Source organism: Carassius gibelio, chromosome A18, assembly GCF_023724105.1.
Source record: "Carassius gibelio isolate Cgi1373 ecotype wild population from Czech Republic chromosome A18, carGib1.2-hapl.c, whole genome shotgun sequence".
Classification (NCBI taxonomy): Eukaryota; Metazoa; Chordata; class Actinopteri; order Cypriniformes; family Cyprinidae; genus Carassius; species Carassius gibelio.
In genome coordinates this window covers 10,056,456-10,075,910 of record NC_068388.1, presented here as the reverse complement: position 1 = coordinate 10,075,910, position 19,455 = coordinate 10,056,456, and the positions used below count along the sequence as shown (strand labels likewise).

Genomic DNA, 19,455 nt, shown 5'->3' with positions numbered 1-19,455 from the left:
TGATAAGTAAAGAAGTGTGATTAGGGAAAATTCAGGTCTTTTAGGACAATTTTTACCATTGAGATGACTGCTCATGAAGGTATTAATGATTAGTATACATTTATAACATTTGCAAATAGTTTTCACTTTAGATTAGCTACTGCAAAAACATAATAAATTATACATTTACTTTGCAATTAATAGATTTGTTAAGATCCTGAGCTTGCAAAAAAAAAAAAAAAAAAAAAAAAAACACCTACCAAAAAGCACCCCCCAAAAAAGTAGAAAATCCAAAAAAAAAAAAAAAAAATTAGAAAATCAGATAGGATTTTAAATGTCAATCAGAAATATTTTCAGTACTCATCAACAAGTATGAAGGAAAGAATTTTATTTGAAAAAAAAAGTAAGGCAATATATGACCCATTTTAAGAGCTGCACAAGTAAAATGAACACAGTATGAGTGGGGCTGGACAATATTTGTGGTGACATAGTACTGAGCCATAAAATTACATGATTTACAGTTCAGATACAGGTTTTCACAAAAACGTAAATATTATACTACAGCATTTTAATGAGAAGGGATAAATCAAGCATATAAATTGCTAATTTAAAATGTCTTAGTTCATTAGATTTTTAGAAGGCACATTAACTTCTCATTTACATCTCTATGTGTAAAACAGGCAGACGAAGCATGTGTTCATGCTTGGGGTCATGCATTCTGTAATGAGTAGTCCACTGAACAGCAAGTTGAAGAACCCAAGTGCAGTTTTATTTAACAGAGTGAAATCCAAAATCCAAACATAATCCACACAGACTTTACTTGAACAGACTAAACTCACCAACAAGAGGTTAGATACATTAAATACACAACAAGAGTCAATGGCAACATGAGGGCTATTTGTATCAAACACTATGGGTCACGTGACAAGAATCAACCAATGATCAAACAGTAACAAGGAACAAGACACACGACTATAACAACCAATCAGAACATGACACATACAAAGGGGAGAAATACATGAGGGCAAGGGAAGCATGAAACCTACAGCATTAATCAAATTATAAAAATAAAAGACGTTAAAGACAGAACATGAAACAAAACCCAAAACAGACCTTTCAATGGGAAATTATACTTGGGTGTTTCGTTCATGAAGAGTTTTTAATTAGAAAGACGCTTAATCAGAAAACAAGCTGCAAAAAAACAAAACATTTTATTAAATTTTTATTAAATATAATAGAAAAAGTCTATTGAACATATATATATATATATATGACTTCTCTCAATTAAACAATGTGTTCAGTCTCATTTTCAGAAGATTCCACGGCGTAAACATGCAAGTATTGTGAGTGACAAATGTGGAGAGGTAGTTATGAAGTGTTGACAACCAGGATGTGAAACCGCTTTACACAGCATGCAGTTAGTAAACAAGGAGATTAGCTAGGGTACTATAAAAAATAAAAGTATGGTAAAAGAGAAATAAATAAGCAGCATTTTTGCATATTGCTCCCATATATTAATAAATTCAACAAGAAATCTCCATCATGTTGTTTTATTATTTATTTCATAGAATATGCCTGATCACATCCAACATTAAACGTTGTGAATGTTTCCGTTGCAAATGCCTATGCTTGGGGCGAGAGCTATAGCAAAATGTCTTTGGATGTGTTTTATTTTTCTTTTATTATTTAGATATGAAATAATTAAAGTGGCAAAAAAGAAGGGCCACTTCTAAAAGTAGGAGTCAGAAGAAACATGCACAAGACCTTAGATTCTATCTGAAGTCCTTACAAAGTAAAATAGTGAGAAATCAATGTAGCCTTTATGAAAGGTTAGAGAATTGTTAGCTATAGCCATTAACAAAATAATATGAGTATTTATCAGATGATCAAAGAATCTATCATCATATATGTTGGTGATATGTTAAAATTAATCATACATATGGCAATTTGCCTACATTTATTTTGGATTGAAAAATTAAATGAAAGTGCCCACAAAGAAATAAAGATAAAAACCAACTTTGGGCCATTCTGATTAAACATATTCACATAGTTTAGTGCTATACAGGTTGGGAAAAATGTATAAACAGTTCATTGCATATGCACTTTTGTAATAAAGGAGATTATTTATAAGGTTTTAAAGCTGATTTCAGCAAACTTCTACCTGCACATACTATAAATGTATTGAATAAAGCTTTTCACATTTTGTTGATTTAACGTAAAATAAATTAATTCAGCTGTTATCAGAAACATATCAATGCTGTGTGTACTGTATAAGATCCTTATTAAAATTCATAAATAACTGTTATAAATAATTAACAAAATTCATAATTGGTCAAGTTAATAAGTTGAACACATGCCCCTGTTACTTCAGAATATTACAATTCACCAACAGGAGGCCGTTAGAGACATTTGAGTTTACTACAATCTCAAAACAAACCTCAAACAAACTCAAACAGAACAGCATCTCTCAGCATAACTTACAGCGCTGACAGAGAACACCTTTACCTTTTAAAATGACATTGATGGTAGCATTTAGTAATTATTTACACAATCTAGTAGAAAATGACTGGAGCTTGAAACTTGCATGAAAATAACTTAGAAAGTTATTGTTACAAATATACATTTTGTTTTGTTCAGCTGTGATAATAGAGTAATAATGTCCATTAGGAAACCATGTGATATGTAAAGCTCTCACCTCTCTGATGAATGTCCTCACTGACAGGACAGCAATGCTGCATGGTCCAAAATGCTGTTTTTAATGTTTCTGTCTTACACCAATGCAGGATTATAAGATCAGTTCAGAGAAATATCTGTAGTCTTTCATGACGTCTCTGTGTAGAACTGTTCCCATATCCTTTCATTTCCACATTATTCCCTGTTACCATAAAGACAGGAGGGAAATAACGGAAACTCTCAGTTTGTCCAGTTAGAAAGCTTCCTGAAAGAAGGCCCTGGAACATTTGCTTCCAGATGGGTCACTGCGATGGGATTCTGCCGTTTTGTCCAAGGCAGGAGTGTAATCTCATACAAAACCCAGCTTAACTGAGGAACGATGACATTTTGGACAGCCCTTTGTGCCGTTCGTCTGCAGACACCTGCATGTGAGAAAAGAAGAGTAAGTGACATGATGGAGCTGATGGCCACAGAGAGTAATAAACAAAAAAATACATACTTGAGGTGGAAAATGTGAGAGCAGGGCAATGCCTGCAGCTGCTGGTTCTTCTCTCCAATAGACTCCCCACACATGCCACAGTAGAGCTCTAGCTCTTCTACACACTGGAGGAACTTCACCACCTGCTCTCTCAACTCCTCCTGCTGCTCCTTACAGCGGTAGATGCCTTCACACAGACTGTGCACCTTCAGGATACACAGCTGGAAGAGAAGCGCAGAGAGATAGTCAAATACAACGCTAATGCTAAAACTATTAGAGAGCGTGTCTTTATCTTCCGGGTTTAATGTTATGTCATCAAAGCGCCACTGCTTCAGAAACAGTGTTGAAAACGAAATGTTCCTCTCTTATTCTAAAACAAATGAATCACCTTGTTTCCAATCGCCTCGGCCAGATCATGTGCTCTTTGCAATGAGTCCAAAGCCTGTGACAGTATTTTTAAAAAAAAAATCATAAACTGATGACATTTAATATATATAAAGCATTGATCACAAATGTTCATCTATACAATAAAGGAAATAAAAGTTTCAAAAGTGTCTCATGCAATAGAAGAATAATTGTAGGTTCCCAAAAGAACCTTTCTGTGAATAGTTCTTAAAAGAGCCTTTTTTTTCTTAGCGTGTAGAATATTTTAATAATCTGAAGAACCTTTTCCATTTTAAGGAAACTGTTTAATGAAAAGGTTCTATGGGTGTTAAAGCTTCGTGGAACTATAGCTGCCAATATAGAATCTTTACATTAAGGGAAACTACACAATCAAATCAGTTTCCTGACCTTATCATTTTCCTTCTGCAGAATCCAGCACTTCCCCACACCAACGTAGATGGATGCTTGTCCAAGGCGGTTGCCAGTCTCTGACATTATGCACATGGAGGACTCATAGCGAGGGAATGCTTTCTTTATTGAAGGTGACCACACAAAGAAAAGCATTATTGCTATAAACAACACTCATGTGCACTTTTGGTTGACTATTTTGCAATAGAACTCTCAAGAGTAATTGAACTGAAGCTTCTGCAATTAATTCTGAATAGTGTCAGTTACATAGTGCATATTTAGTTTCTGCATCATTGAAAATTCTAGCTATTTATAAGCAACTTGTTTCAAATTTGAAACCTTCAATAATGTTGTATAATAATGTAAATATTATCATTGAAAATATACTAGACACATTCAATGCTAAAAGAAAAAAAAATATGATTATGATTTTGGTCATAACTGTAAAGCACTATTCTGCAATAAAGTGGGACAGTGAATTTATTTATTTTTTTTTTTCTTGTATAACAGTTATGTGCTAAATGCACTAGTTATAGCAATACACTGAAAAAAGCAGTAGAACTTACATCAACATCTTTCTGACAGCGATGAATATCAGCAAAGTTAAGCAGACACAATGCCTGAAGGGGCCGATCTCCATGCTGCAATGCAATCTTCATTGATTCCTGAAAGACATAAGATCATTTCCAATATTTTAAGGAATCGTGTGAGTGTGTGTTGTCCTCCACAGTTTCACAACTACTTTCAAACAAGGACTACATATACGATCAGTCAAAAGTATGGAATAACTACGATTTTTTAAAAGTCTGTTATGTTGTAACCTTACTGGTTATTTCGGATTCAACCACACACACAGACCAGATTCAACGTTCTCCATCTTTATCTTTATTCCCCTTGTGTGTGTGCCCTAAGCACGTTATGACGTCACATCAATACACAACATGTTATTCTCACATGTATTTATTTGATCAAACATACAGTAAGAACAGCACTATTGTGAAATATTGCAATTTAAACAACTCTTTTGTATTTTAATATATTTTAAAATGGAATTTATGTCTCTTGCAGACAAGACATTGCGAAGCTCACAGTCCAAAGCAATGACTGAGTGTGATATTTCTCTCCTCGTCATTAGCGAGAGGCTAAGGGAAAGCTCTGCTCTTCATTAACACTCCTCTCAGACAGCACCTCAGCAGGATGGACTGGCGTATTTTTATCAGCCATAGTAAAGGGGGCTGGTTGAGGGGGCTGGCACAGCTAGTCCTACAAATAACTGCACCTGTCAGTTGTGCCGTGGCTCGAGCAGCAGACAGCCAGAGGCCAGGGTTACACCAAAGGGACTGATAAATATGATCAACATGCAACATCCTGGGGGATTAAAATGATGCTGCCTTAAATTCCTCCAGGTGACCATTGACACAAGCTGTTTCCAAATTAAGATTGGCTTTTTTGTTTTTGGCGGACAGTACAACATATATGCACCTTCATTAGTCATTTAAAAATGGTTGACGTATCATAATTAGATGTTTGTACCTCACAGCATTCCATTGCATCTGCTAAGCGCATCAGCTTCCTGTAGGCCACTGACATATGATACTGGCTCATGGCACGGTACTTGAGACTCCATCCCTTACCATAGTCATTCACCAGTTCAGCTGCTTTGCAAGGAAAGAAGAGTGCTTTCTCATAATCCTGCAAAAGCACAAAATACGCAGATATGGACACTTATTAGAAGCATAAAACAAGCTGAACATAGGAAATCTAATGTATCATGTATGGTATTTAAAGAACGTTGATACAAAACAGCAACCGAATATTAGTGAAAATTTCCAGAAATTACTCAACAATTCTAGAAGAAGTCTGACTGATATATATGATATTTAAGGTCAATGCATAAATGCTTAATTTAAAATAAATAATAATAATATGAAATACATATGAATATAAGAGTATGTAAATCAGAGTGCTCAGAGTAACCAACCACTCAAAGTTGTCATTTCCCTTGTGGCAGGGAGATATATCTCTGCTACTGCTAAAAGAGGCTTTCTTATTATTGCTCCTTTTAGTTCTGACATTCTCTGCATGCCTCTCCATCACATACTTATTACAGAAGGCATTACTGGGAATCCAGCGAATTTGCTCTCTTCAAATCTCTGGTGTCAAGGTGAGTACAAATGCCTATATCTAACCATTGGATACATTGTACGTAACATGTAGGCAGTTTGTTAGTCATGTAAAAACTGCTTTACTCTGTCACTAATAGACTTTAAATGACTGGAGGCCAAAGGGGCATTAAACAAATACTTAATATACAGTACAGTCTTTGAAAGACAATGGGGATACTTTGGGTTTGCTTTAGTAAATATATACAGTTCAAAAGTTTGGGGTCAGTAAAATGTTTTTTCAAAGAAATTAATCATTCTATTCAGCAAGGAATCATTTTTGATCAAATTGATCAAAAGTCACAGTAAAGACTTGTAAATGATTTCTATTTCAAATAAATGCTGTTCTTTTGAAATTTCCATTCGTTAATATATTTTTAAAAAGAATCACGGTTTCCACAAGAATATTAACCAGCACAACTGTTTTAAACATTGATAACCCAATCAGAATATTAGAGGGATTTCTTAAGGATCATGTGAAACTGAAGACTGGAGAAATGGCTGCTGAAAATGCAACTTTGCAACACAGGGATAAAAGTCTTTTTAGAAAGAAACTTCTTTCTAAAACATAAATAAATCTCACCAACCTCAGACTTTTGAACAGTAGTACCAGTAGATCTCAAGCCTGATCTAAAGGCTAAAGGCTAGTCCCTAGTGCAAATGATTTCCATTCAAAACTATTTAATTATATCAATTTAGTTCTAATTTTGAGTTAAGAATAAAGAAAAAGTAGCCAACGGGTATCCTGTTGTAACATCCTAGAACGCACCTATTGAAGTTTGTTTAGAGAATGTGTGTACAAAGCTTTAATCTACACAGAGTTGTGACAGATTTAAAAGAAGCTTAGGTATAAGATTTTTTATGTCTGATGACTTCACTATTATTGTAAAATGTGTAATAGTAATTAATAGGTTTGTCACAAGCGAAACAAGAGTGGTGGCAAGGTTTTTTCTCTAAACTTAAGTAGGTTTTAGTTTTGATACCTTAAGCTGGATGTAGAAGTTGCCCAAACTACAGCAGACCCGGCACTCCAGCATCTTGTCATCGTTGTTGTGAGCATATCGCAGGGCCTTCTCATAGCTCACTAAAGCCTTTTGGAAAACGCTAAGGCCCAGGTAGGCATTGCCCATGCTCAAACACACTTGCCCGTTGAGCTGTAGGCTAACAGTGGTGCCCTGCATGTTTAAGCAGGTCTCACAATATGAGACCGTCTTCTGGAATTCACAAAGCTTCTCATTGCTGCGTGCCAGATTCAAGTAGCCCTCCGTCAGGTAGTCCGGGTCCTCCATCTCTCTGGCTGTGTTTATCTGAGCTAGGGAGTACTAATGGATGATTGCATGTACATGGGGACATAAAACAACAAAAATGATTTCATTGATAAAACTATTTCACAGATATCAAAAACTACACATAGTAAGCATTTAAAATTAAAAAAAAAATTTCTGGTGTTCACCATCCTGTTGCAACCTGATATAATGCTAGACAAGACAACATTTTTTAATTAAAATGGTCTTCATACCACAACAGATATCAAGCCAGCTTTATTATTATTATGTGAGAGCTACAGTTGTTTAAACACAGCATAGTGCAAATGAAGTCTTTGCTGAACTCGGGAAAGCAGGTCCCTCTGCAAAGAGGTTTATGTCAACAAGATGCTCGGTGCTGAGGATCATATTGCATGCGTCTCTCCTTACCCTCCATTTAACTATGGAAGTTACATATTATATGCATGTTCCACATTATTCGAATTGGTATACATTTCAGTACATCAGAAATCTTCGTCACGGAGGTTACAGACAAATTAGTGCAAATCATATGAATATTATATAGCAGATATCAATCTTTAAAAGAATAGTTCATTTACTCAACCTCATTTTGTGTCAAACCTGTTTCTTCTGTGGAACATAAAAAAGTCAGCCGGGTCCAATGTTGTTTTCAACCCAACTGACTTTCATTATACAGACACAACAGTTTTTCAGTTTTCAAAATTGTCCTCGTTTTTGTTTTCCGCAGAAGAAATCAAGTCATACGAGTTTGGAACAACATAAAAACAACCCTTTAGGTTCACTCCACTCCATTTCTGTTAATTGAATACATATAAATCAACTTTTTTACAAAAAGTGAAACAATATTAATGTAAGGAAGCAGGAGGATGACTGCTTAATAGGCTCTTACCTGTAGCATCTCCTTGTATTTTCCCATTTCCGAATGTGCTGTGATCAGACAACCTAAAACTCTAAATTTCCCCCCAGGATCAGTTGTCTTCCTTAACACTTTCATCCAGACATATAAAGCCTTTTCTGTGTCATTTGCCTGATAAAGCTTCAGTCCCTTCTCAATCTGCTGTTTGGTTTGGTCCTGACCCATTTCTGCTACAAAGTCCCTCATAAAAATAACCATCTGCTTGGCTCTTTGGCCCTCTGGGGAAGCACAAGCGTACCGTTTTTTGTCTTTCACCGTCAACTCACCAAAACAAAAGACGTGTTAGCAAAAATCCACCCACTTCCGTCAAGATCCACAACTCTCAGCTTAGAGTGCAAAGAAATGTTAAAGAAACTGGATCCACTGCTTTCAACGTCTTCAGAGTCCAGATTTCCATTGCTCATCACTTTGAAAACATAAGAATCACAAAACCATTATCTCTTGATATTAAAGACCCAACCTCAGTCGCTCCAGAAAGCCTAGAAAGAAGGCTGAAGTAAAAAATAAAAAGAGACACTAAAGAAATAAGTCTCAATCCAAGGTGCTGGCAATGATCTCCCAGAATATCTACTCCCTCTGCACCCAAGGGGGAGGAATTCTCTGTACACTCACCCCCCACCCCAAAACAGCCCTTCATCTTTCCCCTGCCTCCCTCTCACTGCAGTGCTGGCGCTACAGCAGATGGCCTTGTCACTCTGGACCACGTGTCTCTGCTGGAATCCAGCTTCAGCCTCTGAAAAGATCCAAGGTCACAAAAGACGGTTATCCGTCGATCTTCAAACCATGAGCAGTGCTGTTCACCTCTACATCCACACACCGTCAAGAGGCTCAAGCACCAAACTTTAGGAAGTATTCAGTCCCGAGCTACAGAGGTTTGGACATCATGTGAACAAGTCTAAAAACAGCCAGAAATTTCACAACGGTGAAGCAGAGGGAGTCAACGGTCCACAAAGAGGGTGGCAGTTCCTGTGGGTGGGCTTTGTTAAGCCGCTTGGTGTGCCACCTCCCAGCCCCCCAGCCTCGGTGTCAGCAACTGATGCTTAGAATAGTTCACAAACTCTGACATGGTATTTGTCTTGAGTTACAGTACCGCTGCTTCTTGAAACACATCAATGGGATCGAATTGTCGGGTTCTTTACTGAACCTGGCTTTCTTCAGCCCTTCCTGCCCCCTTTAAACCCAGCTTCATGGATACAAATAGGGAGTATTTACTGCCTTGCCATTCACAAGATGCCTTATCTTTCCAAAGATAAACATCTAGTGGTTGTAAGTCATGTCTTTGTTATAACACAATTCCTGAAACGCTAACACACTGCCTCAGCACATTACGGGGAAACCGAAATATATCGCTTGAAATAAATACTTGTGAAGCCTGTGCTTTTTAGCGGTCAAGTCTACTAGTGAGAAAAAGAAAAACACTTTTTTACAAATCGTTTATTGTGTTTAAGGTGATGTCTCCTGATATAGTTCACACAAAAAATTTAATTGCCATAATTAACTCACTCATGTTTGACCAAACAAGTATGACTTTTCTTCTGCGAAACACAAAAGAACATTTTTGAAGAATGATTCAAAACAGCATTGGACTCCACTTACTTTCAGTGTATGGACAAAAACACAGACATTCTTCAAAATATCTTTGTGCTTTTTACAGAAGAAAGACAGTCTTACAGGTTTGGAATCACAAGGAGGTGAGGGTGACATTATTGTAACTGTTGAACATGAAATACATAACTTAGTTTTTAGCTTTCAAGAGAAAAGTTCAACCAAAAATACAGAGTAGAACAACACACGTTTCATTTCTTGGTCTATGACTTCAAAAGCAAAATTACTGACTAACAATATTCAGAAACAGCCACAAAAGTAAACAAAAATAAGCTAACTTGTGTCTCTGGCAGACAAAAAAATGGAGTGCTTCTTTCATATACTGCATGATGATGTAAAATGTAAACAGTTGTCCAGTCACAAACCACTGAGAAACAGTGAGATAGATGCAAAGAGAATATCTTGCAAACTTTCATTATGAATGTTACTTAAATGGCCCTTGACAATAGTACTAAAATATTTTTGTCAGCGGTCTTGAGGATATTTTGCATCGTCAATCTGAAAACATTTCCTTACTTTCAGAATATGTTGGCAGACATTGCACATTTTCACTCATTAGAAGGTAGTCCTTATATCCAGTTCACAACTGTATACATTGCAGATATATTCAGCTAATTCAGTAAGTGCTGTGTACAGATTAGTTTTTGTGGATTTAGATTAAAGATAACATGTTGTGGAATGTTAACAGATTAAAAAGAAATTGAAATATAAATTCCTTGTTGAAATCCAAATGAAAAGCATGTTGGAAGGTTTCACCAAAGCTTGACAAACTTCAATGGTCAACTGCAAATGACAAACATCACACATTACATTTGGCCTTCATTAACACTTTACGTTGCTCTACTGTGTAACACTTCGCATGACATTATAAAGCTTGTACCACTGTACCACAGTAACAACTTCTACACGAGTGCTGTCTATTCAATCAATATCACAGACTGTAATTGATATCACCATAGTACATTTATCATGATCCAATGCATTACGTAGAACGTCTCAGGCCAAAACAAACTGCCAGTTTGTGAGGAGGATTTTGATCCCCTTGATTACTGAGACGACCGATGTGGCAGGATTCAACTTCAGAGTGTTTGCATCACCTTTCTTGCATTTGTCCCTAAAAACGTAGATGCATCCGTTGCAGCTGGCCACTTTCCATAGAGATGGCACGCAGCTCCAAACTTCAGGGAAGCGCAGCCGAGTGAAGCTGTCCAGCAGTGGGTTATAGCACACCAGAGAGTCGCCCTCTGCCACCACAAAGATAAGGTCCTTATGGGCGGTGGCATGCATGCATCCGGCAAAAGGCAGCATGTAGGGCTTGGTCTGACACTTCTGTGTGGCCGTGTCAAAGCACTGGATAAGTCGAGACGGTTTGGTAAAGAAGTCCATGTCATTTTCCTCCCCACCCAAAAGGTAAATGGTGCCTCCCAGATTGACTCCGGCTGCACCTGACACGGCTGTGTCTAGCTGAGTGGTCTCTTTCCATATGTTGTCCTGTACTGTGTAGTAAATGACAGCATTGGAGAGAGTGTCCTGGAGGGTCTTGCCTCCCAATGAGTATATGGCATCCTCTGTGGACACAGACACTAACGTGTGGTGCAGACGGTCCCGGGGCAGAGGAGCGCAGCGCTCCCAGTCCATAGTGTGCATGTTGCATTTCCACATGCGTCGTGGTATGGAGCCTCCTACAACATATAGATCAGCCCCATGCTTGCAGGCAGCTGTAATCTGGTGACACAAGCTGTTTTGGCCACTGATACTGATGGCGTCATCCTCATCACAATGAAGAGACACTGCCAATGAGTGTGTGCGTGTGTCTTCCTTCCCAATTAAGTATATGTGCACCTTTTCACCAATCTCCTAAAACACAACAAAGTCATGCAAACAATATTATACTAATGCATGCATGCATGAATTATACTAATATTATACTAATACAACAGCTGTGTCAACACCTGCTTTGTCAATATTTTAAAGAGATCAGCTAGGTGAAATAATCTAGCTGGTTAACATAGATTATCTGGAAGTTTCAGGAATGATTTCTGATAGTACCACAAAGTAGGAAAGAGCAGGAAAACATTTGCAAGTAAATGACGCTTTCTGATGCAGCGTTTGAATTTTAATGCCACGTTATTTGAGATCAGTGTGGGCCAAACATTTTTCTCTCCCCGTATTGAGGAACACTGATGTATGCCATAATTTTCCAATAAAGTGTTTAGGAATTTATGGAGTTTCTTGTAAAATTATAATAACGATATAAATGTTAGCTGTAATTGTGAATTGTCTTTGCAAAAAATAAAATAAATTAATTAACAATTGATTAAAATGTATGTAAGGAAATAGAAATTCATAAATCTAAATATTATACATTATTTTAAAAATGCAAATGTTATACATTTACAATTATATGTATTTATATATCATTCAAATTCAATTCAATTTATACTTTTTTTTGTGTTAGAACCAGTAAAAACTTTCGGAGGATGAGTAAAAAACTTCAGACTACAGACCTGAATGAGCCAGTGAAAGAAAATCAATAAATAAACAAACCTTTGTAAATATCTAACTAAAGCATTTGAGCCCTGAATATGTTTTAATCTAAAGAATACAGAATATCAATAGAGCATTAAAGGTAAATTATTGCTGAAAATATTGTGTAATACTGACCTTTAGGCTGTCTAGAAGCATATCAGAATATTCCTCTCGTTCGACTTTGTTGTGATTTATCCAAGAGTTAATAGATGCAGTTGGATTTTGTGAGCTTGGCACACCATCTAAAGAAGCAGACGCAAATTACAGACACAAGTTAACATTATTTCTTGACTCTGTCTACTCAAAATTTCTCTTCTAAAGTGAAACTAATTAGCCATTCATTCACCTTTAATGATATCCACGAGAAGGCACAATGGCAAGTTCAGGAACTCTTCTGTCTGGTGCAGCTGAATCAGGTGAATCTTCGCACAGTGCTTGGCAGCTGTATACAACTCCTGGTCACTGTGTCTGTCCGCCAACCACATCACCTGAAATAAATGTGGTCAACAGTTTTCTACGAATTCAGCTGACTATTATCAAAGCATTCTTTCTGTATTTTAGTTCATAAAACCAAAGGTTTAACCTGGAGGCAGTTCTTGATATCCACAGTTCGTGACAGGAAGCGAGAGCACTCCTCAAACAGGGCAGTGAGCTGATACATATCAGCCATCTCATAAGTGTCCTGCAGATCTTCAACCTTTAGTTTGATGGTCCCATGGTAGATGTAGTCTACCAAAGACTGGAAGACTGGTGCACTGACATCCTTCAGCTCAATATTACGATCAAACGCTTCTCTAAGGTTAGAGGTGAACATGGACCTGAAGAAGCAGCTCTGTGCCGAGAGCACCAGGCGGTGAAGCTGGAACTGTTTGCTGTCCACAGTGATGGTGACGTCTGCAAACAACCCATCCTCCAGACACAAGTCCATGATGCTCTTCACAACACGACTGGAATGGGAACGATCTGTGAATGTGTAGCCCTGGAAGTAGTTTTCATCCCCTGATGGACCTCCAACACTGTAACCCCCGTCTTCACCAGACTCCATGGCACCTTTAATCCAAAGCAGCTTCACCTGAATACTAGATGAACGACTTACTGGGTCAGATGTCTTTCAGATGGGTACAGTCATGTAGTCTTAATTGCTGACAGGCAGGATGGGATTTGCCTTGGGATATTACTCTCTGTCAGACTGATGTAAAGCCAGCCATATGTAGATTTATTTGTAAGTGAAACTGCTGCTTGCTATCTACACAAAAAAATTCATACAGTTTAATCAGATGTTTATAATGATTTTGCAATGATACGGTTCCACCAGAAGCTTGGTACTTAAATCAGCGTAAAGAAAGGGCTAAGCAATTCGCTCAGTCAAACTATGTCCATCTATGATAAACTGTCCAGCTGTGCAGCTAATGCTAACTTAAGCCATCTAGATTAATGTCTGGGTAACTTTCACCATCCTAATGAATCCACAGTCGAACGCTGGAGAAAACAACGTGTCAGATGTAAAACTGTAGACAGCACATGCGCGTTATCGTTTATAAATGTTAGCATGTCTTAAATTTTTTCCATACCACCAGAAGAGTGCTTGTGAGCCTCAGGAAGTAAACAACGTTTTTCGAATTGACGTCACCGCGTTTACGTGACTCTCTGCTGCGCTCGAGTGTTGAAGGCCTGTCATTGCAATGCATATATATATATATAGGACTGAAACGGGAATTCCGTTTATGTGGGTCTGTATGCTGTCATGCAGATGTTTCAGCTGTTCTGCACGAAGGACTCGCATCCATTGTTTATCAGATCTATAAGTGCTGCTAACCTGATGTTTGAGGTAAGGAGGTATAGCCATAATATGCACTACAAGCCACAATTAATTTGACCATGTATTAATGTACATTAATCAAATTCACTATTGTAGGGAAAACACTGATTCCAAAGATCAGTTAAAATCTACAGCCTATGGTAGTGTCACTGGAATGATAACATTTCTCTAAAATACACTCTGACACGTTTATGATCTTTTTAATTTAAAACTTGATAGACTTTATAGATTTACATAAAATGTTATGCAGAAATTTATTCTAAATTTAATTTCAAATTTGTACATAATTGTTATGCGTGCAGTTTTTATAACACTGTATTGAGAGACTACATGGGATATTTAATCATTTCTCACACTCTAGAACTATTTAAGCAAATTGCAAATAGAAAAATGCAGAGGAAACAACTCTATGAAGCCCTGAAGGGCACATGGTGACATGAAAAATAAGATAGAATGATTTTAAAAATAATAATCATGTAATTATATTATATTTTCTGAATTTTCAAGCAAAACTTTTGGTTTCTCCAAGAAAATTTGCATTTACTCACAAAAAATGTTGTTTCCCAAAAAACTTTGCATTCACTCTCAGAAACATAGCATTTCCTAAATACATTTTTAATATGAGGTGGAAGAAAAAAATATCAGTGCTGTTGTGAGTGAAGGCAGGTTTGAACACAATATTTAAATAAATAAATAAATAAATGTTTTGCAAGCAAACTATTGCTCATTTTTCCCATCACCACATCATTTTGACAGGATGCCATACAGATCACCTCACTATTTTAAATTTTTTTTAAATCCTTGTTCTTATGGAGAGGACTAGAAATTGAAATCGACAATAATGTCATGACGAATCAAGAAATTGTATCTATGCAACGAGGGGGAGTATTCCTATCTCTCATAAATGACAGTCTCCCAAAGACTGTGTCTGCAATGGAGAAGTTACTGGCTATGCTGAAAGAGCAAGACAAGTCTTTCACTCAGGCCCGCTTTGAGATCCTCCTCCTCAGGACTATTAATTCAACATACCAGACATGAAATCAGAGCAACAGGCCTGGATGGATATTCTTGGTTGTTTTGCAAATGTTGCTTTCATTCAGCTATGCAAGTCTTAACTAGCAATAAACATACCATTGATTCATGAGTTCACACTTCAGAAAATCAGACGAAGAGTGTGCATATTTGGTGTACTATCCGAGGGGAGTACTCTGAGCTCAGAGTTTGGCCCGAACCCAGAGTACTCCCCGCCCATATAAGAAAAGTCAAATGAGGGATTCTGAAAAACTGTCAAGGCACAGAGATTAAGTCGACTAAATATATATATATATATAGGGCTTCTCTCGTGCTAATTGGGTAGATCATCTGAACGTGTTCCTTCAGAACTTTGTTAAATAAACATAATTTTAAGAAACATCCTGATTATTTGTACCTGGTTTATATGACTCAAAGAACAGTTAAGAATATGAACCTCTTATTACACAAATAAATACACATAACATGAAGATGTTACTGAAAAAAAACACAAAAGTTTATTTTGATCAGAATATACATATTTTAAGCCCTATAAAAGGTAACAAAACAAGTTGTTGTTCCAGGATTTACATTTTGACATGAGCCTGAGACCTTTAGTATCTAAAATCTCAGTGTATTCTCTCTCATTTTTTCTTCGCTTTTGAGGTCTTGCATTCTGTCTTGCTCTTGGTCTTTGACTTGGTCTCTTTCTTGAGCTTGGCATCATCAGCAGCTGCTCTCCTGTCTCTATTCGTATGCTGCAGAGTGCAAAGCTGGGATCTGGAGGTTCCAGGTCTGCTTTCACTGTCCTCCACTTTCTCCATTGTCTGTTTCGGATTAACACTGCTTAGCGTGTCCTCTCGGTTCCAGATCAAACTGTTATGCATTAATTTATTTATTTTTAAGTGAGGAAGCTGTGTATATCAGTGAATTATACTGCAGAGGAAAACAGTATAAATATCACAATAATTTGATATTGCTAAAATCCCAAAAGTATTTGGACACTTCATTGACACCTAAATTGTATGCATGTCATTTCATTAGATACATATTAAACTTTGATAGAGGAATTGAATCTGCAAACAAATTACGCTAAAATCTTTTGCAAAAGCAACTTCACTTTCCTGAGTCATGTTTGCAAATTCAACTAGGAAGTGTCCAATACTTTTTAAACAGTATATTCTTCACTTCAATTCAGCTTTATCTCACCCCTTATGAAAGTTATTTTATTCAGCATATCATAATCCCACAGGATGATGTTTCCACTCTTGGAGCCCACTGCAACAGTGGTGGGATGGGTTGGATGGCATTCCAGGCAAGTGACTCTCCGATCAAAGGGACTTGCTGTGCGGTGAAGCTTGTAGGTTCCAAGTGAGCTACAAAAGACTCTTTCAGACTCTATAACACAAGAAAGAGCTGTTACTGTAATGTTTGTGGTTGGAGGGCTGTTGCACAAAGTGAACAGTGCATAGGCAACAGGGCATATAATATTACCATATTAAAGTAAAGTAAAGTATATAATGGACTGCAGTAGGAGTGAACAAGGAATGAAATATTTGATTTGCTTTCTGACTAAAACGGGATTCATCATGACAATAATATGATGACTGAGGTATACGGGAAATAACTAGAACCAGAGCCTTATAGAGTGAGAGTTGCGACAACTCCATTGACTCCAATGGAACGCTTTTTTTACAGCAATGGCGGCTCGTGGAGCCTCTAAATAGTTCCCGGAAGTAGCAGCAAACCGATGCCGCGCCGTAGAGATGCAGCAGAACAAACCGTTCGCGACGCACTTTTAACAGGTAAGACGTTTAAAAAATAAGATTGAATATTATCAGTACACCTTAGTAACAATAAATTGCAAATTAAAACCTTCTAGTAGATTATCACTCATTAAATGAGTAGATTTAAGGTTTGTTATCAGATAACTAACAGATTAGGCTAGGATTGGAGCTGAATGAAGTTAGTAACGAACACCCTAATAATTGTAAAATCTGTTCTCATAATTCAGTTTCATCCATCGTGTTTGCAATTAGAAAAAAAGGAGTATAAACATATTTTTTTTGCAGGGTGGGGAAAGTTACTTAACGTTACATAGCCTATTACGTTAGTTCAATATAACGTGTGACAGCGGTGAGTGGAAGTGGTAAAAATGAGGTTATAAAGTTTGTTCCTTATTACACGTATTAAATTACTTAATAATAAAATGCACCCTATTGATATACATTTAGAGTGAATTGAGTTTGCAAAAACATGGGTGGAGTGTTTTTAGTCATTGTGATTCATTTACTATTACCTGTCTATATTATATAATAATACTGTATTATATACTTAAACTTGTTAGTGTATAAAAGTAACATACTGTAACATTCTGTGGGTGCTGGTGGGTGGAGGATTAGTGGTGCCACTGGACTGTTCTGTGATGGAGCATCAGTGAGGATGCAGGTCAGGAGAGCTGAGGGGACCTTTTTTTTGATAGCTGAATTTTCATTATTTTTCTTAGTGCTGCCTTTGCATTGTTTGATTTTTTTTTTTTTTTTTTTCTGGTCTCTTACATTTTTTTTAATAGACCCAGGTAACTGGCTGATGGTTCAATGGAATGCTGGCTGACTTGCTGCTGGTTGACTGGGCAGTGTCACCTGTCCCTGTCTCTCCTCTCTAGCCATGTCCTTTTTCTTCACTCTCACTTTCCCTTCTCTGAGTGTCCTTGTTCTTTTTTCCTCAACCTTTGAAACTGATAGAGGTAGAATACATGGTTTTGCTAATTTTAAATATTGAAAATATCACATCACTTTACTAGTACGAGTTTGTACTTATTATATATGAATCACCTGAAATAACAGCTGTAATCAGTAGCCCTTTCTTGTATGTTCACAGGTCTAGGGGTGCATCGTGGAGCAGGGCCCTCCTCTTTTTGACCACAGGACAATGTACAAAGATTGTGGGAATAGCATCTGGTCTCAGCCTACTCTTGAATTTTTTGGTCATGACAAATTGCTTTGCCGCAATTTGTCTGCATACTGACTTCAGTTTAGTTTCCACACACACCTTTTTTTTTTGTCTACCCACATACAGTACATATCACATGGTGGTTAAATGCACAGTTATAGGTAACACTGATGACTCCCTCCAATGTCTCACCATGAGTCTCAGCTCCCTGGGTTTTGCAAGGCTTTGCTTGTTCCTTATTTCTAGTAAAACATTGTCAATGTAAAAAAGTGCAAATAAATTTAAGTATAATTACCTAACAATTTTTTGTTGTTGTAATTTTTATTTGTATTTAGATTGCTCCTGCTGACTTGAGCCAACCATTATTTTCTCCTCTCTATGTCAGCGGGGAAGCCATACATTCGCACACCTTTCTCTGACTGAGTGGAGCATCCCCATGCAGCACAGTAAACCACGGTGGAGACTATGCAAGGACAACATGAAAGAAAGGACACATACAAAATGCTTGTCATGCTATTACATTTATTAGAAATGTATTAATGAATTGCTGTAAATAGTTAATTGTATAATTACAATTTAAAATAACTGTTTTCTATTTTAAAATGGAATATACTCCTGTGATGCCAACCTGAATTTTCAGCATCATTTTGAATGGCAGTGTACATGTTTATATACGAGCATGCTTAAGTTGTTTTAAACCTGAATATATTGTGTACATGAATAAGTATTGTAAGAATTATACTAGATATAATAGGTATATTATTTATAATACATAATTATATTACTATATGTAATTGTAAGAATTATAAACAGTAAGCTTCATTTTACATTTATTTAACATGCTAATTACTGCTGGTAACAGTTAATTGACCCATAGTGCGGAGCGAGCTGAAAATCACCTGTCACCAGCCTGTCTCTGTACTACCTGAAAGTCATCAATATGACATGAGTTAACATGAGATCAGTGAAAAAAAGGACAATATGTAACGTAAAAAGGCAACAGGAACCCGTGTTTATAAAACTTAAGGTTAGCCTGAAATACGTTTTTAAAATAACGGTAATTGAACACTAATCCTCAAATATTACCCGATTTGATATTTTAAAAACAACATCGCTGTAACTACATACTCATGCTACGTACATATGTCAGTGTGTTGTATAAACATATAAAATAAATGCATTTATTGACTCCTTATTACCAGAAATCGCAGTTCTGTCCCTCTACTCTATCAGTTTGAATGGCCGCCAAAGCA

At 36.9% G+C, this 19,455-nt stretch overlaps 2 protein-coding genes and 1 long non-coding RNA gene across 3 annotated transcripts; 1 reads left to right on the top strand and 2 right to left on the bottom strand.

The window, feature by feature from the left end:
* Positions 1-832: 832 nt before the first annotated feature.
* Positions 833-9,505, bottom strand: LOC127934615 (43 kDa receptor-associated protein of the synapse). The gene is made up of 8 exons (XM_052532109.1): positions 8,260-9,505; positions 7,068-7,406; positions 5,456-5,614; positions 4,489-4,587; positions 3,923-4,045; positions 3,519-3,572; positions 3,152-3,351; positions 833-3,074 (listed from the first exon to the last, which is right to left on the bottom strand). Exons 1-8 carry the CDS (start codon positions 8,482-8,484, stop codon positions 3,002-3,004), a joined length of 1,272 nt encoding a protein of 423 aa, XP_052388069.1. The 5' UTR covers positions 8,485-9,505; the 3' UTR covers positions 833-3,001.
* A 1,036-nt stretch (positions 9,506-10,541) lies between these two features.
* Positions 10,542-14,060, bottom strand: LOC127934613 (kelch repeat and BTB domain-containing protein 4). The gene is made up of 4 exons (XM_052532108.1): positions 13,004-14,060; positions 12,767-12,908; positions 12,556-12,662; positions 10,542-11,748 (listed from the first exon to the last, which is right to left on the bottom strand). The coding sequence occupies exons 1-4, from the start codon at positions 13,463-13,465 to the stop codon at positions 10,888-10,890; spliced, it is 1,572 nt and encodes a 523-aa protein (XP_052388068.1). The 5' UTR covers positions 13,466-14,060; the 3' UTR covers positions 10,542-10,887.
* Positions 14,061-16,887: 2,827 nt separating this feature from the next.
* On the top strand, positions 16,888-18,504 carry LOC127933990 (uncharacterized). The gene is made up of 2 exons (XR_008147652.1): positions 16,888-17,055; positions 18,131-18,504. It is a non-coding gene; the product is annotated as an uncharacterized LOC127933990 (long non-coding RNA).
* Positions 18,505-19,455: the final 951 nt, after the last annotated feature.